General features: G+C 42.0%; 1 protein-coding gene across 1 annotated transcript; it reads left to right on the forward strand.

Moving 5' to 3' along the window:
• Nucleotides 1–18,016: 18,016 nt before the first annotated feature.
• LOC132474599 (uncharacterized) lies at nucleotides 18,017–24,887 on the forward strand. The gene is made up of 6 exons (XM_060075386.1): nucleotides 18,017–18,194; nucleotides 18,285–19,084; nucleotides 19,883–20,080; nucleotides 22,388–22,695; nucleotides 23,761–24,008; nucleotides 24,778–24,887. The coding sequence occupies exons 1-6, from the start codon at nucleotides 18,017–18,019 to the stop codon at nucleotides 24,885–24,887; spliced, it is 1,842 nt and encodes a 613-aa protein (XP_059931369.1).
• Nucleotides 24,888–25,153: the final 266 nt, after the last annotated feature.

Here is a 25,153-nt window from a genome sequence, read left to right on the forward strand (position 1 = left end):
TCCTGTCTCCATCTCTTGACCAGAGCTCCATTCTGGTAATTGGATAGTAGACATGCCACAGTAAAAATTTGGTTTATGCTCCCTGTGATGGAGAGAGGGATCACTGAATCAAAGAGTTTGTTCTCCTTTACTCTCCTTATCATCCTCTCCACATGGACCCTCAAACGTGCAATTGACTGCGTCTGTAGGACGTCCACCTCCGGCATTTGGGTCCTCTTGGAGAGGAAGGCAGGACGATGGACCGTCCCGGGCACAAGGCTATCCACCAAGAACCCCTTGTCGACCATGATGGCCATGTCAGGTGTGAGGAGGGATGTTATGCCTGACTGTCGAAACACCTCCTTATTGCTCATGGACCCCTCGAATAAGGCTGACACAAATGTCAGGGCTCCATGCGGGGACATTCCCACCATGGCCTTGAAGGTGCAGTGAGATTTGTACTGTGAAAAAACTTCACTCTGGAGGAGCAGGGATGATGGTGTTTGGCATCGTAGCTCCGTGCAGTCAACTACGACTTGAGTGTCACTGTAGCCTGCATATTCTTGTGGAATATGGGCCTTCACAGCTTCTGGTGACATCCAGATAGACACGGAGCCCAGTAAGATGTACAGAAAGTTGGCCCATGTCACGATGATCCGACTCACTGTTGCCCTGTGTATTGTAAATCTGTGACTAAGCTCCCTCTGGGTGCAGCCGGTGGACAGATACATGAGGAACAGGAATAGCTCATCTATTGGCTTCAGTTTCTGGATGGATAAATGTTATATGAATGTTAATTGTTAGAATCATACTTTTCATTCTGTCAGCCATTACATGGCGACGTCCTATGGCTACTTTATTTTTTCACTGTGTAGAAAACATTATGATGGCTATGTCTATCTTCACTATTATATGTCCATTGTGTGTGTGTGTGCGTGTGTGGTGGTAGGCCTATACTTACAGTTGGTCTGGTTAAAGGGCTTTCAGTAGTTGTGCTTGTGGCATAACTTCTGTTGGTTTTAGTGACCCTAATCATTTTGCTCGTTGCTGTCTCGATTAGTTTCCAAAATGCCATCAGATGCTCATATGATGGAAATCTATTTAAAAATACATCACACAAATACACACTGTTAATGGAAAATAAAGTGTTTTATTAATATTTAACACATTAAAATTAGTAAATGATCCCTCATGTTTGTCTGAATTATATCAAGTTTGCTTCAGAAATGAAAGTGTTAGTGCATGGTATTAGTGCCCAATATAGCCTAGTTGATAAAGTGTTATCCAAAAAACTGTATTTATCCAAAAAACTCGCTCTACGCTTTCAACTAAAGCCAGTGACACATAAACAGGAACTTGTTATGCTTTGTTTGAGAGCTGTTCACGTATTTTAAAAACATACCCAGAAAACATTAATTTATTCTACAACAATAAAAAATCTATAGACCTGGTGTAGAAGCGGATGTCTTCTGGGGAAGAAGCAAACCGCTCGAGCCCAAATATAACATGCAGCTGGTAGCTCTGGACCTGCTGTCTGAGCACCTCAATCTCTTTTTGTATAGCGCTGTAGTGCTCACGGTCAACACACACTGTACTACTAGCAGTGTACTCATGGTCTAAGACCATCGGAACAGGTAGCTCAGGCTCTTCGGGGTCGGAGCAAGGCTCGGGACTCGCCGGTCTCTCTCTTCGCTCCCACACACCAGCCCGTGTTTGCCTTGCGACGAAGTTGTTCCAGTTGAACAAAGAAGGCACTGAGTTGGGCAAAAGGACCCGTAACCCTTTTCCAGTTGATTTGATCAACGTGTTGTCGAAATGCCGACTGCACACCTTCGTGTGGTTTGTGACTTCAAACCCCGTCCTCCTGATCTTCTGTATCCACTGCGCCCGAAGAGTTGGGTTTTTTGGGAAGCGGTGGAAACTTAAACTGCCATTATACCGGCTGGAAGCTGAGCACAACGGTACACAGCAGTGTTGGTTTGATCCGCCTTCACTCCGTTGAAGCTTGTGCAGTCTTCGAACATTAAATTTCGGTTGTTTGGTTGGGTTTTCCATCTTTTTACTATTTCTAGTTGCCGTGGTAACTGATGCGGGAAGTAGACCGGAAACTAGTATGCCGACACCTGGCGACACCGGACGTTCGCTTCTAGAGTTGTGCACAGAGCCTATTGAATACAGTTTGATGGTTGAATAAACCGTGGACTAGACACTTCCTCCGCCTCGTATTTGAGAACATTATAATATATAATATCACGGCCAAAAGCTGTGTGCTCCTCCGGAATATTATGCACAGAATTGCAACCCTTTGGTTGCGACAGTTTTTAAGCACTCTCTACAAATTACGTGATTTTGTTATTTGTCAGACACCTTATATCCAAACCATTTCCATACTATGGAGCCGTTGGTCTTTCGCTTGCAAACAAGCTCCTCGGAGCTGCTTGTGCAGGCGGACTCCATAGCTGTGTTCGAAATCGTTCCCTATCACGGATATAGTGCACTATATAGGGTGCTTGCCATTTTGTAGTGGTGTTCGAATTCTGAGTGGTTAATTTCATGCACAATATAGTGCACTTAAAATACCCAATGAATAGTGAACGATTTCGAACACGGCTCATGTTTCGCGATTTCAAAAAGTGACGTGAGTAAGTGGGGGGGGGGGGGGGGGGGCAGGCAGAGACTGTGTGTGTGAGCCGGAGGCAGAGCGGGAGAGACATAAGCAGAGTTACGAAATAGAAGGCGGCAGGCGTGGTTCGAAACTGGTGTTATTTGGAACAAATGTGCTGTAATTTCAACGCAAATTATATCGATATTGACGATATGGTCTCGTTTCATATCGCGTTTGAAAAAATATCGATATATTTTAAATATCGATATATCGCCCAGCCCTAGTGTTAGTGCACCCTTATATAACACTGCGATTTGATCACAAATTATTTAAATCCTCCAATAACATTATATTAAGGCAATGAACTGAAAACCTTAGTTTTGTATGCCTGTCTGTAACGAAACCCAACAGAAAACACATTTTACTATTAACCCATGAATTAAACATTTCAAAATTTGCTAAAACTCTGATGTAGAGTATCAGATTATATCTTGAACGCTCTGTTGAGACTAGTTAGTGAAGAATGTTATAAGACGTGTTATCACTAATTCTGAGACTAAGAAAAAAACACAAATGACTGATTAAGACATAAATGTTGGTTATAAACTCTGAAAAACAACAACTAATAATTTACTCACTTTCTGCCCAATCCTTCACATCCCTGACCCAGTCCTCGAATTGCCCATCGGTCGCTGCCAACTCGGCCTTCATCGACTCCACTTCCATCGTCTTCATGTTGAGAGCTTTTGTGGTCTACAAACAATCAGAGAAATTGGAATAATTAAGTAAAAATTAAACTCATAACTACCAAAAATAGCTTAAAAAATATATTTATACTTTTAAATATCTGCGGGACAGGTAGGTGGCCAAGTTCTTCATCTATTGCTCATTCCACCGCATGGCCATGAGTGTTAACATGTCGTTACGCCCTGCAACAGAAAATATGATCTTATCACTATTTTGCCTATTTCCTAAACCAAAGTTTATAACTTGTCGCCAACTCACCTGCTTTTGACATGTGCTTTGTCGTAACTGCTATCCTAGAGACGAAGGCATTCACTTGTTCCACCTCCTCCCCAAGTGTTAGCCCAGCCCCCTCCAGGAATGCTCCACTCCATTTGATCTGTTTAAAACATATTAAAAGACAAGGCATGTTATAATTTGTTAATGTTGACGTGAAGGTTTTCACATAAAAAAATTCTGTCATATGTTGATGATTGCTTACTTCACATTTAAAATCATGGGCTTTTGCATGAAACACCGAGAGGAAGGGCTTCATTTCCAGCAGATGTTGAAACTCGGGGCAGCGTTTGATGATTTTCTGCAGGTATGGCCAGTACTTGCAGGCTACATCCATGCAAAAGAATGTAGGCCTACTACTGGCCAGCTTTTCCTGGAGAAAAAGGGGATAGGCAAAGATTTCTCCCCTGTACATGTTGAGGGCACAGAGGAGGACTCCATGACGACAAACAGCCAGCTCCAGTCCCTCCTCGTCCAGTTTGCTGGCTGATTTTTGGGACGTCTCTCGAGCCGCCGAACATTCCCCGCCACAAACACCTCTTCCGGAGACCTACAATATAACAATTGATTGATGAAAATGGTTTAGAAACTTACGGTTCATATCAATAATCTTTAATAGGACAGCATTGTATACTTGTATACATAAATATAATCTGCAATTACATGTTTTGTTGTGCTGTGAACATAGTTGACAAATCGTGTGACGTCTTCATCCTTTGCTATGAAGACGTCATTGAAAATGGCCTGCTCCTCAGATCTAAATAGAACAAAGGGACAGTTTATGATATCTTGAATTCTAAGGTTAATTTGTAGACATTAAGAGACTTATTTTTTTGTTATTAGAAAAACACTGACATCATGAATATTTGATTGTACCTTGCTGCGTTTTTGAAGCGGTAATGCTTGCGGTTTCCATCCACAGAAACTGCAAGCATATCTGGGCTGCATGCTCGACAGGTGAAGGGCTCCTCCTTGCAGAGGCTGTCCACCTCATATCTCACAGCCTCCCACTCGAAGAAGCTTTTCAAGACGCTATCGCCTGAGATTTTCCCTGTCTATCACAAAAAGGACTTCTTGAACTAATGATATTTAAAAATTAAAATAGAAGGACACAGCATTTCTATGCACAATATAAATTGGTCAAAAACAACAAATAACTTCAATACTCACACGCCCAAAGCGGACAGTTCGCTGATCAAGCATTTTTAAAAATGCCTGACAGGACAGTCCAGGTGCAGCCATTTTCAATTCTTCAAATGAGAAGAAAACATCTGCTTCAAAGATTGTGGCAAAGTGAAGTGTAGCTGGCCAGTAGTCACACCTAAGAACTTCCTCAACTCCAGCAGTCCAAGTGGCTTTGCATGCACTGCAAGCCAACTCTGGCATGCTGACCTCATGTCGTCCTTGAAAAAAACAAAAAACATTGTTATGTAAATGTTCACACACTTAATTATCGAATAGTCTTTCTTAAGAGTATGTTGTGCATTTCTCAATACAAAACAAAACAATGTGATGTTCAGCACATCCATATGAGGCTGGGAGCTGGGCAGGACAAAAATACACATGCATCTAAAAACAAATATCATGGAAAACACCAAGTTATTCTTGTTATGTTTTAATTTAGATGAGTACACCAAGGTGATGAGGATCAAAGATGTAGTACCTCAAAATATTCGATTTCATAAGACCAGTCAAAAGAAGGAGTTATCATACAGAAATTTCAAAGTTATGTAACGTACTGTATGTATATTATAAATTCATTACGTGTAATGAAACTGGAATCACAGAAAAGAAAACTATGACAAACATTTTTAATAAACATTTAGTTGTTGTGTCGACATCACTGTCTAAATGCATTACTCAATACTCATGTTAAGATATCATACAAAGCTATTACAAACATTTGGGAGTTTGTGAGATGGGATAAATATTATTCAGAACAAACTTTTCAAAGAGGACAAATGTTCTTCACATTCTTACCATTCATTGTGATCACAGCCACAGATTTTCCTGGTTTGATCCTTAGTGAGTCTGTTGGACAACCACATATTTTTTCAGGGATCTCCACAGGTACATAACGCACTGAAAAAAGAACATGTGGATTAATAATCATTTGTCTTGACTGGGTTATACAACATTGTAAAGTGACGGATTTCTGACAAAAAATTAAGAAGACTTGAAGAATGTGAAGCACACTGCTGATAAGTATTAAAGTTAACACGAAGAAGCTAAATGTTCAGTCAAGCTAGAAAATATAGAACTTACCACAGGGGAAAAGGGCCCTATTCAACACATAAGTTGTTGGGGGCAATGGCTGGAAGAATCCCGAAGTACTGCCATCTCTGTTGTGGAGGGGGTGTCTGGTGTGCATGCTGACATCACACAGAAGAAGGGGCGTGGACGGCAATCACGGCAACGGACAACAGCGGAATTGCTTGAACACTGTTGGCACATGTGGGCTTCCACATTTTCTAGTGCAACTGCAGTGTTAACCAGCTGTGGTCTTGCTGCCCTCCAGTTGGATGAAGCCACAAGAGGTCTTGGGGTTGGTGCTTCCATCTCATCTCCTGTGGCATCACACAATGACAGCTGGAGGTCTTGTAAAAACCCCTCTGTTAAAATGGTTAAAAAAAAAAATCAAAACACTAATATTTGTTTATTTAACAGTGTACTGTATGTAGTGGCTGTTAAAGGCCTAAGATTTTTTCATAATTTTGATAATTTTAATTTCAAATACAAAGGATACATACACTGCAGATACAACCAAAAAATATCTTAACACAATGCTTTGGGCAATTGGAAGCAACGTAAAGTACATACCAATAGCCTCTGGAGAAAAGACCACCTCAGAGCTAGTGTCAGGAGCATCAACAGGAGGATTAGTCTTCTGACTGCAGCTAGCTGTACCAGAATAAAAAACAAAGAATTATTCACAGCATTAAAATGGTCTACTTGTCCCAACGCTACTTGCACATGATAGTCGGTTATCAGTTATCAGTGATATCAGCGCACAGATTTAAAAGAAAACACAGACCCCAGCCACGGTCTGTTCCCCCTTCTGACCAAACCCAAATTGTATAAGCCTGTGTAGTCTAGTATGGCAATTGCGATAATGTTACTTGAAGAAAAATAAGACAAAATAAATAAATTCACTTTGCGAATCAGTTATCTTAATATTGCTTCTGGGTTGTTAGTCATGGTGTAATACATGAAAAGCTTTATGTTTTCCTTGATTTGTTATAAACTAAATATATGTATATATATATTTTTTTTTTTTTGCATGCAAAAAACAATACTGACCCTGGTTAGACTGACTCCGCCTTGAGTGTGGTACTCGGATTACGTTGCCATCGCTATCCCTCTTCTTCCACTTAACCTTTGGCAGAGGTGCAGTAGCTTGTTCTTTCTGGAGCTCACCCAGCAAGTCATCCACCTCTTGCAGGTCCAGCTTATTAGCCAGGTCATCAGAACTCTGGAGCAGATCCTCAAGCTCTGAATCGCTCATGATGAAGACCCATAGACAGATAGACAGGCAACAGAAAGATGAACAAATAAGACGAACACAAAGGTAAGCACAGTGACAGTGAGAGAGAACGGCTAACAGGTAAAACACATCAAGGACAAGTAAACAAGAAAAGACATGGCTCTAAAAAGTGCCTTTGGGTTGTTCTGTTTTCAATAAACTAGGAGAGGGTTGACAGGATGACAAATTTGCAGGATCTGTTGAGAAAAGAGAGAGCAGAATTAGGAACTCAAACTTGATTGAGATACAGAACAGATTGACAAATAAAAGGTAGCATTTCATTTGAAGGGATATGTAGACTACGCCCACAGATCAGATATCACTTTGTTTAACTTCTGGTGGTAGCATATGACTTATAATACTTATAATTTAATCTAATATTCTGGAAACAAAGTGTAGGAGCCATTTGAGCCCTTTTTTGAGTATTCAGTTTGATATTTTAGTTTGTGTGACAAAATTATTATTAGTGATCTTATTTGTATTGAATTGTCCCAAATTAGGAAATTGTAATTTGTTTCTGAGTGTGTGCCCCCTATAGGTCAGGCACTAATTGACTATAGCATAAAGGTGTGCCAGGCCAAGGAGAGTGGAGAGTTCCGGCCTGCGAATACCATTATTGACCGTGAGCAGAACGTGAACATGACGTGAACCTGTCGTGAACCTGACGGGACCGTGGCGAGGAAACACAACTGAGCTGAACCAACAAACAAAGAAACAAAGACAAAACTTCAATGCTTTAATTTACATCTGATGTTAGAAATAAACAAAGTCAAGTTCATTATAGCCACGTCTCATGGACTCTATTTTCACGCGTTCAACAAAGCAAACACCGGAACTCACAAGAAGTGGTAAAACAATTGACAAGTTTTAGCCATTACAATAGTCAATAATGACGCAACTTTGGACCTTTTGATGGATCATTACTGGATATAATTGGATTACCCTTGGAACAAGCCAACCCTTGGATTACTACGAACTTTTCACTGAGAAGCAGCAGCGCGCCATGTGCAACAAACAAACCAATCAATTAACTTGATCGGAGGTATGTACGCTTCCCATTTGAATGCAATGTACTATGGATGGACTATACTTTTGAAACCTTTTTTGTGCACATTTTGAACCCAAGAAACACAAGTATTTTTGGTTAGAAACCCGATGTTTATAGTTTGACTTAACGTCGGGGAATTGAAGCCATATCGTGCATGGACAAACGCAATTTACGCATACAGAGCACGATAGAAAGGCTTTTTGTTGAAATTCTGGGTTTGATGAAGTTGAAGAACAGTTTTTGTGAGAACGAATGAAAATTGTATTGATATAAGATGATGGATCCCGTGAAGGAGGCCAGTTTGGGCCTACCTGAAGAAAACCTCAATGAAGCAGCCAGATTGCGCTCATCGAGGTCGGGCAAATTGTCTCATTTGACGAGACGAATGAACATTGTAAATACTTTGATGAATGACGAAACAAGTTTTAATGAAGTGAAAAGTAACATGGTTATGTTTAATAACATGTTAGAGGAATACAAATCTCTTCATGATTCATACCAAGAAATGTTAAAAGAGGAAGATCGAAATGAGGATACTAATGCCGCTTTTCCACCGCACATGTAGCTCGACTCGACACGACTCGACACGACACGACTCGACACGGTAGCAGCACGGGTCCTTTTCCACCGCAAATAGTACCTCCTGGACGTGGGCGGGGTCGGCTGCGCGAAAGGGCCGTGACGTATTTTTGTACGCGACGCAAACAACACCTACGCAACCCACGCATGGACAGAACCCACATAACAACAATGGAGGACATCGATGCGATGGTATTCGTGTTCGTATTATTAGCTGGCATGTTGAAGAAGTTGAAGAAGTGGAATATGTTGGCTGCGGCGCTGCTATGGCTGTTACCAGCATGGTTGCCATGTCGCTCTCGTGACTTCGTCACACTCTCTGGCCAATCAGTGGCCGGCCGTCTGCCGACGTCACCTTTTAGCATCGGCTCAGCTCGCTTGGAACCTAGAGCGAGGCGGTACTAGAAAAAGCAGCCACTTCAGGTACCAGATACCATGTTTTCGCGGTGGAAACGCAAAAAATGCGAGCTGAGTCGAGTCGTGTCGAGCTGGTACCATGCAGTGGAAAAGCGGCATAAATCCTGGTATGCACCGAGGCTTGAGCCGATAACCACCTTTTTAGCCAACGTCACGAGGTGGATAGATTCAATTGAAAATCGTTTGCATGAAGTTACCGTTTCCTATACTGGATTGGAAAGTAATCCTGATATCAGTGTCGGGCCTACTGAGGAAGATAGGCTGTCCTTGAGAAGCACTAGCTCTGTTTCATCCACGACATCTGTGCGCATCCGTGCACAGGCAGACAGAGCAACCCTGTCTCGTCAAAATTACGTTCCCAGAAAACTATTCGGCATTCTCAATTACGTTTGTCATAAAACGTATTTTGTCCGCGATTACGTTTTATTGAACGTATTGCAAATACGTTCGTCCTCAGCCTATTTTTTGCCATTTATTAACCTCTATGATTATGTTTGGTTGAAACGTATCCCAGATAGGTTAAATGTCAACGTATAGCACATTATTGTCATTAAGGCATATCTCCCTTTCAGAGAACGTTTCATTTAACGTATTTTGTCTGAAAAACGTATCTTGGCTGTGGATACGTGTTATTGAACATATCGCAAATACGTTCGTTGTCAACCTATTTTTTGCCATTAATTTACCTCTAGGATTATGTTTGGTTGAAACGTATCCCAAATATGTTAAATGTCAATGTATAGCACATTATTGTCATTAAGGCATATTTCCCTTTCGGGAAACGTTTCATTTAACGTAATTTTGTCCCTGATTACGTCTTATTGAACATATTGCAAATAGGTTCGTTCTCAACATTTTTTTTGTGATTTATTTAAGCTACCTCTTGGATTACATAGGCTACATTTAATTGAAACGTATCCTTAATAGGCTACGTTAAATTTCGATAACACATTATTGTCAGTATATAGGCATAGGCCTACCTCTCGGGGAAGCGTACGATTGATTGTAATGTTAATAGTCCAACGTTATATCAACATGTCACAAGAGGAGAAATTATAGATGCTGACGGGGTAACTAGGAGCGGGGGTTGCTTTGTTGATTTCTTTATCTAGGGCTATAGCTGTGGTCAAAGCGGGAAGTGTGCGTTGTCTGGGCGGCTGCCTGAACTGAGCTGCAGGAAATTATGTTCACATGTTTCTTCATTCATTCATGAAGGCTATACCGGTGAACGGTGACGTCAGACTCACGCCCACCTACAAACCAATCAATGTCCAGTATCAGCCTGTCCTCTCGGAAAATACGACCACGTAGGTGGTTTGTTCCGCCACAGGTTTGTTCCGACCCATTGGAATTTATCCAAAACGAGAGGTAATAGGATATTTTTCCGTGAAATGGCGGAGGCGGACAATAGGATATTTTAGTATTTGGGTTTGATAGTTATGACGAAGAATATTTTAGCTCTCGACAGAAAAACATGGTTGCTATGGTTGCTATGGACGCTGAAAACAGCAGCTCGCATGCCGTTTAAATCATGGCTATAAAACCTTTTTCTTTGCTGATTATGCTATTTTACGTAACCGTGTAACGATATTTAATTTAACAACTTTAAAACAACTTTAAGCCCGGAAGGAAAAGATAATTCACCGCCGGAAGTCGGGAAGGCCCATGCAAGTGAACGGAGCGTTCCACGGCATTGAGAAGAGCCGTTTAGTAAATAAATAGATTTATTTATTTATTTATTATACGGAGACCACCAGACTTCCTCGAGGTAACAAGAATGGTCGATTAAATTCAAGATGGGAGAATGGCGATAGGGTGGCGTACGGTCCATGGCCTTGCGTCTGAATTTCATTCATAGAATTACCGAGTTGATGGTCAATGGTCAGATACAGATCTTGTTATAACGATAATTGAATAAAAGCTATGGTCAACTTATAATATTTTAACTAAAATAATTATATATATATATATATATATATATATATATAGAGAGAGAGAGAGAGAGAGAGAGAGAGAGAGAGAGAGAGAGAGAGAGAGAGAGAGAGAGAGAGAGAGAGAGAGAGAGAGAGAGAGAGAGAGAGAGAGAGAATGTATATTTTAATATTTAATGAATTAAATAAAATAAAGGCTTTAAACATGTGACATGCCTACGTTTTTTTGCCACGTGACAAAAAACGCGTCACGTGACTCTTACGTTCGCTAAGGTTGTTCTGCTCGCAACCCTTTCTCATCAAAATTACGTTCCCAGAGAACTATTCGGCATTCTCAATTACGTTTGTCTAAAAAAAGTATTTTGTCCGTGATTACGTTTTATTGAACATATTGTAATGACCTCGCCGGTGACATAACGATGTCGAGTCATTAGTAATTGAAGGAACTTTTAATGAACCAAAACCAGGTCACTGAAACCCGTAACCAATGGCAGAAATCCCACCCAAAACAAACCCTGGTTACCCCGGCAACCCCCAACACGGTCTCACTCATGTGCAGGCCCCCACCCTTGTGTTCTTCCAAGGCCCTCCCCCAGCTGACCTAATGATTCGCCCCCACATTGATTGACAAGAAGAACATTACAATACATGCACACAGAACAACTGGCATAACGGACAACGAAATACAATGCAACACATAACACACAAACTATTTAACTGTCCCAGGGTCGCTACAATATCGTAAATACGAATTCGTTCTCAGCCTATTTTTGCCATTTATTTACCGTGTTACTATGGCAGAATAAAGAATAAATTCATGCATTATCATTCAACTTGAACATGTGTTTTTACGGTTTTTACAGTATAGAGTGGTGGAGAGGGATGACGTATGATGGCAAACCCGGAAGTGAGCGTCGCCCTCGTTTCCCTTGACAAAAAGCCAACGGGTTTTCCATTGGATTTTTGATTATTGCAGAAAAATCCTCAACTCCTCAAAAACGAAAATAAATAAAAATAACCGTGCTCCAAAGAACGAAGTGTAAACCAATGCATTCTGAATGGGAGTGTTTCTCAGATTTTTCCATGCTACACAACAAAATGTAAACCCATGCAAATAAAGACTTCATGGTCATAATAATTTAAATATCATTAAGCTACTACTGAGTGTGTAGGGAAGTATTCTATTTTTTTCAACGGGGCTGAATCCAGTCACTTGACCGTCATGGTTGCGGCAAAGGAGCTGCCGTCAATTGGGTTGTTTTTGTCGTAAACTAGAGTCCGATGGTTGAAAAATAGACAGATATTCCAAGGTATCCTTAAAAGGCAGCTTGGATGTGTTTATTTTCTGCAGTTTAGACTTCTGTAACTAATTTTTGAAAGCAAAACACCAAGCTCATTGATTTAACGAGGGAGGGTTATTTGAAACAATTTATTATTATTATTATTATATTATTCTTTATTCTGCCATAGTAACACGGTAAATAAATGGCAAAAATAGGCTGAGAACGTATTCGTATTTACGATATTGTAGCGACCCTGGGACAGTTAAATAGTTTGTGTGTTATGTGTTGCATTGTATTTCGTTGTCCGTTATGCCAGTTGTTCTGTGTGCATGTATTGTAATGTTCTTCTTGTCAATCAATGTGGGGGCGAATCATTAGGTCAGCTGGGGGAGGGCCTTGGAAGAACACGAGGGTGGGGGCCTGCACATGAGTGAGACCGTGTTGGGGGTTGCCGGGGTAACCAGGGTTTGTTTTGGGTGGGATTTCTGCCATTGGTTACGGGTTTCAGTGACCTGGTTTTGGTTCATTAAAAGTTCCTTCAATTACTAATGACTCGACATCGTTATGTCACCGGCGAGGTCATTACAATATGTTCAATAAAACGTAATCACGGACAAAATACTTTTTTTAGACAAACGTAATTGAGAATGCCGAATAGTTCTCTGGGAACGTAATTTTGATGAGAAAGGGTTGCGAGCAGAACAACCTTAGCGAACGTAAGAGTCACGTGACGCGTTTTTTGTCACGTGGCAAAAAAACGTAGGCATGTCACATGTTTAAAGCCTTTATTTTATTTAATTCATTAAATATTAAAATATACATTCTCTCTCTCTCTCTCTCTCTCTCTCTCTCTCTCTCTCTCTCTCTCTCTATATATATATATATATATATATATATATATATATATATATATATATATATATATATATATATATATATATATATATATAATTATTTTAGTTAAAATATTATAAGTTGACCATAGCTTTTATTCAATTATCGTTATAACAAGATCTGTATCTGACCATTGACCATCAACTCGGTAATTCTATGAATGAAATTCAGACGCAAGGCCATGGACCGTACGCCACCCTATCGCCATTCTCCCATCTTGAATTTAATCGACCATTCTTGTTACCTCGAGGAAGTCTGGTGGTCTCCGTATAATAAATAAATAAATAAATCTATTTATTTACTAAACGGCTCTTCTCAATGCCGCGGAACGCTCCGTTCACTTGCATGGGCCTTCCCGACTTCCGGAGGTGAATTATCTTTTCCTTCCGGGCTTAAAGTTGTTTTAAAGTTGTTAAATTAAATATCGTTACACGGTTACGTAAAATAGCATAATCAGCAAAGAAAAAGGTTTTATAGCCATGATTTAAACGGCATGCGAGCTGCTGTTTTCAGCGTCCATAGCAACCATGTTTTTCTGTCGAGAGCTAAAATATTCTTCGTCATAACTATCAAACCCAAATACTAAAATATCCTATTGTCCGCCTCCGCCATTTCAAGGAAAAATATCCTATTACCTCTCGTTTTGGATAAATTCCAATGGGTCGTAATCTGTGGCGGAACAAACCACCTACGTGGTCGTATTTTCCGAGAGGACAGGCTGATACTGGACATTGATTGGTTTGTAGGTGGGCGTGAGTCTGACGTCACCGTTCACCGGTATAGCCTTCATGAATGAATGAAGAAACATGTCAACATAATTTCCTGCAGCTCAGTTCAGGCAGCCGCCCAGACAACGCACACTTCCCGCTTTGACCACAGCTATAGCCCTAGATAAAGAAATCAACAAAGCAACCCCCGCTCCTAGTTACCCCGTCAGCATCTATAATTTCTCCTCTTGTGACATGTTGATATAACGTTGGACTATTAACATTACAATCAAACGTACGCTTCCCGAGAGGTAGGCCTATGCCTATATACTGACAATAATGTGTTATCGAAATTTAACGTAGCCTATTACGTTTCAATTAAATGTAGCCTATGTAATCCAAGAGGTAGCTTAAATAAATAACAACAAAAATGTTGAGAACGAACCTATTTGCAATATGTTCAATAAGACGTAATCAGGGACAAAATAGTTTCCCGAAAGGGAAATATGCCTTAATGACAATAATGTGCTATACATTGACATTTAACATATTTGGGATACGTTTCAACCAAACATAATCCTAGAGGTAAATTAATGGCAAAAAATAGGTTGACAACGAACGTATTTGCGATATGTTCAATAACACGTATCCACAGCCAAGATACGTTTTTCAGACAAAATACGTTAAATGAAACGTTCTCTGAAAGGGAGATATGCCTTAATGACAATAATGTGCTATACGTTGACATTTAACCTATCTGGGATACGTTTCAACCAAACATAATCATAGAGGTTAATAAATGGCAAAAAATAGGCTGAGGACGAACGTATTTGCAATACGTTCAATAAAACGTAACCGCGGACAAAATACGTTTTATGACAAACGTAATTGAGAATGCCGAATAGTTTTCTGGGAACGTAATTTTGACGAGACAGGGTTGGACAGAGAAGCACTACTCGTTAAGGCTGCAGCTTTACAGAAAAAGCATGCGTTAGAGCAGGGGTGCCCAACCAGTCGATTATTATTATTTTTTTAATAAAATAAAATTTACGCGGGACATATACGCGTGGTAGCGCATGCGCTGTCAACAGCAGTTGAAAGCCGTCAACAGTAGTTACACACTCCTAAACGTTGGCATGGCTGAGGGGAAACGAGCTAAGACCTACCATTTTTATCCTGAGTGGGAGGAAGATTATTGATTATTGTTGAGAAGGTGCCGTGCGCAGACGGAATGAAACCCCCACTGAAGTCCGTAGGTCCACGATACCCCCCCCCCCCGTCAACAATTGTTCTCTACCCCCCCCCCCCCCCCCCCCCCCCCCCGCCTTGAGGGTAGGTTTGCTGGTAGATCTCGGGAGGTTGGCTACTTGAAAAGTAGATCTTGGGTCAAAAAAGGTTGGGCACCCCTGCGTTAGAGGATGAGCAAGATGAACTGAGAAAGGAGGAAGATGAACTGAGAAAGAAGGAAGATGAACTGAGAAAGAGAAAGGAGCTCAGCAGAAAGAGAATGGAGGCTCATGACATACAAGCTGAATTGTCTGCAACTACAGCCAAAATTAACTATCTCAGAAATGCTGAAGCACAAGCTGTTGATACAACATTCGATGCATTTAACCATACAGAATTTAATGCAATGAATTCGTATTATGAGGAAAATATTGAAAAGATTTCTGAGCCAATTGCTGAATAGACTGTAAAGGTGCGAACACACCAAGCGCGTACCTCGCGTACCATGTACGTGCGTAACGCAGCGAAAATGTTGCTTGACCATTTTGTGTCAAAAATGGTCAGATACGCGCGTACGCATACGCACGTAGATGAGACCGCCCAAAACTCCCCCCCCCCCCCAGCCTGTGGCTGCGCTGGATTAAGGAGTCCGAGGAAGGAAACCCAAACGCCGCCGTGTTTGGATGGATGATAGAGCTTGGATCGGGTTAGATTAAATAATCTCGGATATAAATAACAATAATCGGGTTAAATAACTTCACATGGTGTGTCTGGTGTGTTTCCAGCATTCGTAGTGTTGATCAGCAGAGAAATAGTCCGCCAAGACGTTGAGGTTGCTTAGCAATCAGAGACTCTGTCCATGCAAGTGAACGGAGCGTTCACTCTTCGTCATAACTATCAAACCAAACATCCTTCACATTCACCGAGCGAACATTATGAGAGTAAAATGCACATTTCTCGCTAGAAATGTTTCCATAAACGCATTTAATGGCGTAACTATGTTACTATTTCCACTCAGAATAAAGAAAGTTGCCGGCCGTGGCTGCCATGGACATGGCTGCTCTGGAGTCCGAGGTAGGAAACCCAAACGTCGCCGTGTTTGGGTGATAGAGTTTAGATCGGGTTAGATTAAATAATCTCGGATATAAATAACAATAATCGGGTTAAATAACTTCACATGGTGTGTCTGGTGTGTTTCCAGCATTCGTAGTGTTGATCAGCAGATATATAGTCCGCCAAGACGTTGAGGTTGCTTAGTAACCAGAGACTCTGTCCATGCAAGTGAACGGAGCGTTCCCTCTTCGTCATAACTATCAAACCAAACATCCTTCACATTCACCGAGCGAACATTATGAAAGTAAAATGCACATTTCTCGCTAAAAATGTTTCCATAAAAGCATTTAATGGCGTAACTATGTTACTATTTCCACACAGAATAAAGAAAGATGTCGGCCGTATGCTTCTGTCCAAGCTCACTACTCTCTGCCAGTGACGTCGGGTCAAGCTCAACGCTGATTGGCTATTGCGGCGCGTATGAGCGTAAAAAGTTAAATTTTTTGAACTCCTCGCGTACATGTACGCGCGTATATGTACGCGCGTATATGTGCGCGCGTATATATACGCGCGTAAACCAATGCTTCCCTATGGAAAAATTGCCGATTTTATATGCGTGGTACGCAGGTAACGCGTTTGGTGTGGCCGTACCTTAAGAGATACAAGGCCTAAAGATGGGGTTCACGTGCAATTCCCTGTTTTGACCACAACAGCCAGAACACCTAGAATACCTACAACACCTAGAATACCTAGAATGCCATCTCTTACACAGTCTTTCAGTACTGCTAGACCAGTGCATGACCAGAGCCACGCTCTCCAGAATATGTCTTTAGAGAGCTTTTCAGTTCCACAGGGAGGACAGGTACCTGACAATCTTACCAAAATTCTGGAAAAGCAAAATCAGTTGACAAGTCTCCTAGTGAAACAACAATTGTTACATACTTTGCCAAAAGGAGATCTTGCAGTTTTTGATGGTAATATTTTACAGTACAATTCCTTTATTCATTCCTTTGAACACATCATTGAAAGCAGAACAGACAACAACCAAGACAGACTACAATTTCTCATCCAGTATACAAAAGGACAAGCTCAGCAGCTTGTCAAAAGTTGTCAATTCATGGATGCAAATAGAGGCTATATAAAAGCGAGGCAATTGCTTAAAGAGCATTTTGGAAATGCCTACAGAATCTCGTGTGCCTACATTGAAAAGGCCCTTGCATGGCCAGTGATCAAATTGGAGGAACCAAGAGCTTTGCAGGACTTTGCATTGTTTTTGAGAAGTTGCTGCAATGCCATGGAACAACTTCAGTACATGGAGGAGTTAGACACAATTTCTAACATGAGAAAAATCATTTTCATATTACCATATAAGTTAAGAGAAAGATGGCGCTCAAAGGCTTGCGAAATACAACAACGCGATATCAGAGTGAGAATGGCTGACCTGGTATCCTTCATTGAAAAACAAGCTTCCATTGTCTCAGATCCAGTTTTTGGTGACATTCAGGAGCCTAGCTCCAGCAGGGTCACATCCAGACCCCCAGTGAAGCCACATCCTAAAGGTAGTTTTGCTACACAAGTTGACGTGAAGCCGATTCAGCGGACGTCAGAGGAAACCATGACACGAGACCAACCCAGAGCAAACCAAAACATGGTGCCAGATAAAGCATGTCTCTTCTGCAATGGTAAGCATGAGCTCATGACATGTGTTCAGTTTGATTCAAGACCACATGAAGAGAAAATTTAATTTGTAATGCAGAATGGAGTCTGCTTTGGATGTCTGGCAAAGGCTGGACACATCAGCAAGGACTGTGGGAAACGTCTCCAGTGCATCATCTGCAACAAGCAGCATCCAAGTGCCTTGCATATCAAAGAGACCACACTGAAGAGCCTGCAGGTGTCTGTCAAAGCTGATGAACATACTGGGGCCGGTAATGTACAGAATTGCACTTTGTCCATTGTACCTGTTCAAGTAAAAAGCACAAGAGGTAGTACGATTATTAACACCTATGCCTTTCTAGATCCTGGCAGCTCTGCTACTTTTTGCACAGAAAATCTCCTGAACAAGCTGAACATCAGAGGAAAAAGGACCAACATCCTCTTAAGGACAATGAACCAAGAACAATCTGTGATTACCTACATGGCAAATGGAATAGAGGTTAGTGCATTGAACGAAAACAACTTTATTGCACTCCCTGAGGTGTACACACAAAAGAGTATGCCTGTAGACACCGACAGCATTCTAAAGACAGAAGAGCTAGCTAGGTGGCCTTACTTGAGTGAGATCCAGATCCCGAAAATCAAGGCTGAAGTGGAGCTGTTGATTGGCAACAATGCTCCCAAAGCAATTGAACCATGGGAAATAATAAATAGTCGTGAAAATGGGCCATATGCTGTGAAGACCCTATTGGGGTGGGTTGTTAATGGTCCTCTAGATGACAGTGTCATGACAGACAGCAGTGGGCATCAGAAAGTTACTGTCAACAGAACATCAGTTCCAAAGCTGGAAGATTTGATTGTACAACAGTACAATCATGACTTCAATGAGAAATTAGATGACAAAGAAATGTCAATAGAGGATAAAAGATTTATCAAAATTGCAGAGCAGTCAATCACGCTCAAAGATGGACATTACAGCCTAGACTTACCTTTCCGGAAAGAAAGACCTGTCATGCCCAACAACTATCAGGTTGCAGAGCAGCGCCTAATAGGCCTGAAAAGGAAGTTCAAAAGAAATGAAACATTCAGAAATGAGTACACAGAGTTTATGGAGGATGTGATCAGCAATGGACATGCTGATCACAGACGGCAAGACGGCAAGGTATGGTACATCCCACACCATGGTGTTTTTCACCCTAAGAAAGGCACTATTAGAGTGGTTTTTTACTGTGGCGCAACATTTCATGGAACATCACTGAATGCTGAACTCCTCCAGGGTCCAGACCTGACCAGCACACTCATTGGTGTTCTCACAAGATTCAGACAACATCCTATGGCTCTCATGGCTGACATTAAATCAATGTTTCACCAAGTCAGAGTCTCAAAATCTGATGTTGACTTTTTACGCTTCCTGTGGTGGCCTAAAGGTGACGTGTCTTTATCCCCTGTTCAGCATCGCATGACAGTGCATCTGTTTGGAGCAGTGTCGTCTCCGAGCTGCGCAAACTTTGCGCTCAGACAAACTGCCAAAGACAATAGCATCTGTTTTGATCGAGAAGTGATAAGCACTATTGAAAACAATTTTTATGTTGATGATTGTTTAAAGTCTCTTGAAACAGAAAATGAAGCCGTCGACCTGGTGAGAGACCTTACCTGTGTTTGCCACAAGGGAGGATTCCATCTAACCAAATGGGTGAGTAACAGTCGCACTGTACTGTCTCATATCCCCAAAGAAGACCGAGCGACTGAAATGAAAGAACTTGATTTGGACAGGGACAAACTCCCTACAGAAAGAGCCCTAGGGTTGTTATGGTGTGTAGAAAGTGACACATTCAAGTTTAACATCTCTGTGAAAGATAAGACGCACACCAGAAGAAACATTCTGTCAATGGTCAGTTCTATCTATGACCCGCTTGGTTTCCTGTCTCCTCTAACTCTACCTGCTAAGTTGCTTCTTCAGGATCTTTGCAGAAACAAGTGCAGCTGGGACCAGGAAGTACCACAGGCTGCATCAGAGAAGTGGAGGAAATGGCTGACCGGTCTTGACGAATTGGAACACTTCAGAGTGGCTCGCTCTGTGAAACCAGATGGAATCGGAAGGTCCACACAGGCTGAACTCCATCACTTCTCAGATGCTAGTGACTACGCATATGGAACAGTAAGCTATATAAGACTGACAGAGGGAAAACACACTGTGCATGTAGCTTTCATGCTTGGCAAGGCCAGAGTAGCACCTTTGAAGCAGACGACAATACCACGCCTGGAGCTTGTGGCGGCTGTCTTGGCTGTTGGAGTAGACAAAATGCTCAGAAAAGAACTAGACATCACACTCAACAGCTCAACATTCTGGACAGACAGTCAGACAGTGTTAAAGTACATTGCAAATGAACACACAAGATTCCGCACATTCGTAGCCAATAGAATCTCTGTCATTAGAGAGAACACTGATGTCACACAGTGGAAATTCATTGGAACAAAGCTGAATCCAGCTGATTTAGCATCTAGAGCGGGGGTCGGCAATAGGCGGACCGCGGTCCGGGTCCGGACCCAACTGACGTCCTCTCCGGACCGAGACACAATTGCAACAATAATATTAATAATGCGATTTTTTTTTTATATACCGTATTGGTCCGAATATAAGACAGCCTTTTTTCCAATCGAAATAGGTCCGAAAAAGTCGGGTCGTCTTATATTCGGGGTCTAGTATTCAGAGCGCAGTTTCTCTTCTTCGCCTCTCCCTTTAAATGTCAATACACATTCGCGGCCGCAGGTTGCGCCAGAAATTGTTTCCGGGAAGAAGTAGTCCAGCGTCCTTAACAACCAGACCGTTACCGGTGTTTAAAGACAGGCTGACCATTAGAGACAAGTGGCTCAAAAGTGGGTCAGGTCAATCAACAACAGCGGAGGAGCTATGATGCCAATTTTAAAATAATGGTCGTCAATAAGGCAGAGTCAAGTAACAACTGCCAAGCTGCCAAGATGTTTGGGGTCACGGAGTGTAACGTAAGAAGATGGCGAGCACCAAAATAACGTCTCAAAGACGTCAACAGTCAGCGCAAATCCTACCGTGGTCCTCAAAGTGGCCGTTTCAGTGAGGTTGACCGATGAGTTTTTGAAAACGTCAGAGAAAACGCGCTTTGGGCGGAGCCGGTGGAAGCGGAGCAGCTGGGGAGCGATGACAGCGAGAGCAAACACAGTGGGGCAGAGGACGTGTGTGAGCGATAGAGAGAGATCGGAGGAGAAGTTTGGCGAATTTTGGTTAAGTTTAGTTAAATATGTGGCCTGTATTTTTCTATGTTATTTAAAAATGTTCCCAATGTTGCTTGATATTAATTTTGAATCATACTGTACATATTTTGCCTTGAAAGTGCCGTGGCCTTTACTGGCATTATTATTATTGTCATTGATATAACAAGTGTTTAATTCACTGTTCTTTGTTCTGCAAATCTGGTCTGCAAATCTTTTTTTCTAAATGTTTGTGTTGAAAAACTGGGGGTCGTCTTATAATCAGGGTCGTCTTATATTCGGACCAATACGGGTATATATAATTTTGACCAAGAGATTTTAACAACTAATGTTTGGGTGACTTTTATAAACCCGTTAAATACATTAAATTAACTATAACTTTATGGTAGGCTATGTTTTTGTTTAAACCTTATAATGCCAGTAGCCAATCAGATGATAGCCTGCCCTACGAGCTGTGCGACTGGTGCACGCAAGCGCGGCAAAATTGACAGAAGAAAAGAGTGCCTTCAGTTGAGAGAGAAAGCTTCATTGCAGTTCAAGAGAAAGATGGCGTGCTCTAAGAAGAGAAAGGTAGATTGTGAGAACAGAGCTTTTAAAGAGGAGTGTTCATTCTGCCTGCATGCAGCTCTAAGCCTGTGTGCCTGATCTGCTCCGAGACGGTGGCGGATAGTCAGTTGTTGACCAAACAGACACTGATACTACTAGCGCCTTAAGTACTTATATTGGCTAAATATGCCTCTGAATCATAATGCACACCTTGACTGTTGGTACATAAAACACATGCAGTCCTATATCAGTGAAAACAACGGTCATAAAAAATGTGTGATAGACCCCCGGACCCAAGCTTGAGGATTTTTTTTTAAACTGGACCCATTAGGATTTTAATTGCCTACCCCTGATCTAGAGGAATGACACATTCATCAAATGCAGAAAGTGGATCCACGGACCACAGTTCCTGTGGAAATCAGAAGATGAGTGGCCACAGAACCCATTAGAAGCCATGCCACTCTCACACGATGACCTTGAGGTCAAGAGATGCACAGCAGTGTACAGTACTGTGATTAAGACGCAGAACAATCCGACATGGCAGTTGCTTGAATACTTTTCAAGTTGGAATAAGTTAAAAAGAGCTGTCGTGTGGTACTTGAAATTTAGAAACCTTCTTCTTGCTCTCAGTGTGAATAGAAAGATGCAGTGTAAAGTGTCTCCACAATCACAGACAAGAAGCCAGAGCAAAATGCTGGAGAGCAAGAGAAAAGCCAGCAAGAATGAACTTGGCAGCCAATGTATTTCCCTGGATGACCTGATGAAGGCGGAGAAAGCAATCGTAATGTTCTGTCAGCATCAAAGCTATCCAGAGGAAATGGCAAAGCTTGCAAAGACGAAATTTGTTGGAAAAGGACTAGGGCGGAACAGCACCATCTACAAACTGGATCCTGTACTGGAGAATGGAGTCTTAAGAGTAGGAGGAAGACTCAGCAAGGCCGCAATGCCTGAGGAGGCTAACACCGGGATCCCACCGGACGTGTACGCGCCGCGGAACGGCCACGTCCTCTGCCCTGCGTCCATTCCTACCGGGCGCGTAACGGCAGCGTAGCGCTGCCTTGCGAGCCAGCCGTATTCACGCGAGATCACGAGATCACGCGATAATCCTAAACCTAATGTACTCACCTTCCACTCCCAAAACGATTGCAATTAAATGCCACGCTTTGTCCTTTCTGACATTTTCCTTATAAAAAGGATGATTTGGTACATAAATGACTTCATGTTGCTGAACTTCGACAATGAGTCTCTCGTCGTCCATGTTGCCGACCCTCTGAGACCCACCGGTCATGACGTAATAATGTTGATGTGAAGTTACATGAGCTGAGTATTGTGTTTTATTTTGAAAATTGACCGGATGCTCTATGGCTTTTACTTTTCACTTCCTGCCCGGCTCGACCTGCTCTGTCGAAATTGACGCGGTTTAGCAGCGGCTCGCGGCAAAAATAGAATTGGACGGAAAGATAGCGCCGCGGCACGCCGCTCCTGGGACGCTGCTGAAACGTTCCGCGGCGCGCCCGGTGGAAATGGTCTCATTGATTATAGTGGAAGCGATCAGCAGCGGTGACCGCGGCGCAGCCGTCCCGCGGCGCGTACGCCTCCGGTGGAATCGAGCCTTAAGCGTCCCATAATCCTGCCCAAATACATTCATGTCTCCACACTAATACTTAGACACATTCATGAGCAGCTTGGACATGGTGGGAGAAACCATGTTCTCTCACAACTTCGAAAAAGATTTTGGATTGTTAATGCCAACTACGCAGCTCGCAAAGTCATATCCAAGTGTGTTGTGTGCAGATGTGTCCGAGGAAGAATTGGAGAACAAAAGATGGCAGACCTGCCGAAAGAAAGACTCGAAGCTGACCTTCCACCTTTTAGCAATGTAGGTGTTGATTACTTCGGGCCTTTTGAAACAAAAAGAGGTAGAAGCCTAGTCAAGCGCTATGGTGTCATTTTTACTTGTATGTCAAGTAGAGCAGTACATTTGGAGATGGCACACTCCTTAGACATAGACTCTTGTATTCACGCTCTGAGGCGGTTCATAAGCAGAAGAGGTCAGGTGACACACATCCGCTCTGACAACGGAACTAACCTCGTAGGAGCTAAAAGAGAATTACAAGATGCCATCTCAAACTGGAACAAAGAAAAGATTCAGAACACAATGCTCCAGAAAGGTATTCAGTGGACCTTCAATCCACCAGCAGCCTCACATCATGGAGAGGTGTGGGAGAGGCTTATCCGTATGGTCAGGCAGACTCTCAACTCCATTGCTCATGAACAACCACTTGATGACGAAGGTTTGCAAACACTTTTCTGTGAGGTGGAAAGCATTCTGAACAGCACAGTCGCCCTATCAGCACAGTTCATGAAGATGATTCTGATCTTGAGGCATTAACACCTAATCATATTCTTCTTCAGAAGTGCCATCCTGCTTTTCCCCCTGGACTATTTCACAAGTCAGACACATACATCAGACGGCGCTGGAAACAAGTTCAGTTTCTTGCCGATCTCTTTTGGAAGAGATGGACCAAAGAATACCTACCCCTGTTACAGGAAAGACAAAAATGGACTACAGTCAGGAAAGGATTCCAAGTAGATGACATTGTGATGGTAGTGGACAGTTCAGCCCCTCGTGGGTCTTGGAACCTTGGAAGAATAATAGAAGTCAAACCAGATTCCAGAGGTTTGGTGAGGACAGTGAAAATTATTACAAAGACTGGCGTGTTTGAGAGGCCAGTAACCAAGCTCTGTCTGCTTCTGGAAGGAGCAGAAAAGATGACCACAAAGTCATCGGCCAGAGATAAGTAGTACCTACTCATGATATGATTTGAGTTAATGGTAACAGTAAACTACAATGAATTTAGGCTCCTTTATGATTTGAGTGTTGTAATAGTTGCCCATGCACACTATTAGGGGCCGGTGTGTAGGAGCCATTTGAGACCTTTTTTGAGTATTCAGTTTGATATTTTAGTTTGTGTGACAAAATTATTATTAGTGATCTTATTTGTATTGAATTGTCCCAAATTAGGAAATTGTAATTTGTTTCTGAGTGTGTGCCCCCTATAGGTCAGGCACTAATTGACTATAGCATAAAGGTGTGCCAGGCCAAGGAGAGTGGAGAGTTCCGGCCTGCGAATACCATTATTGACCGTGAGCAGAACGTGAACATGACGTGAACCTGTCGTGAACCTGACGGGACCGTGGCGAGGAAACACAACTGAGCTGAACCAACAAACAAAGAAACAAAGACAAAACTTCAATGCTTTAATTTACATCTGATGTTAGAAATAAACAAAGTCAAGTTCATTATAGCCACGTCTCATGGACTCTATTTTCACGTGTTCAACAAAGCAAACACCGGAACTCACAAGAAGTGGTAAAACAATTGACAAGTTTTAGCCATTACACAAAGTTTAAAGCCTATTTTTTGTGATTTTTCCAA

Source organism: Gadus macrocephalus, chromosome 2 (genome assembly GCF_031168955.1).
Source record: "Gadus macrocephalus chromosome 2, ASM3116895v1".
NCBI lineage: Eukaryota > Metazoa > Chordata > Actinopteri > Gadiformes > Gadidae > Gadus > Gadus macrocephalus.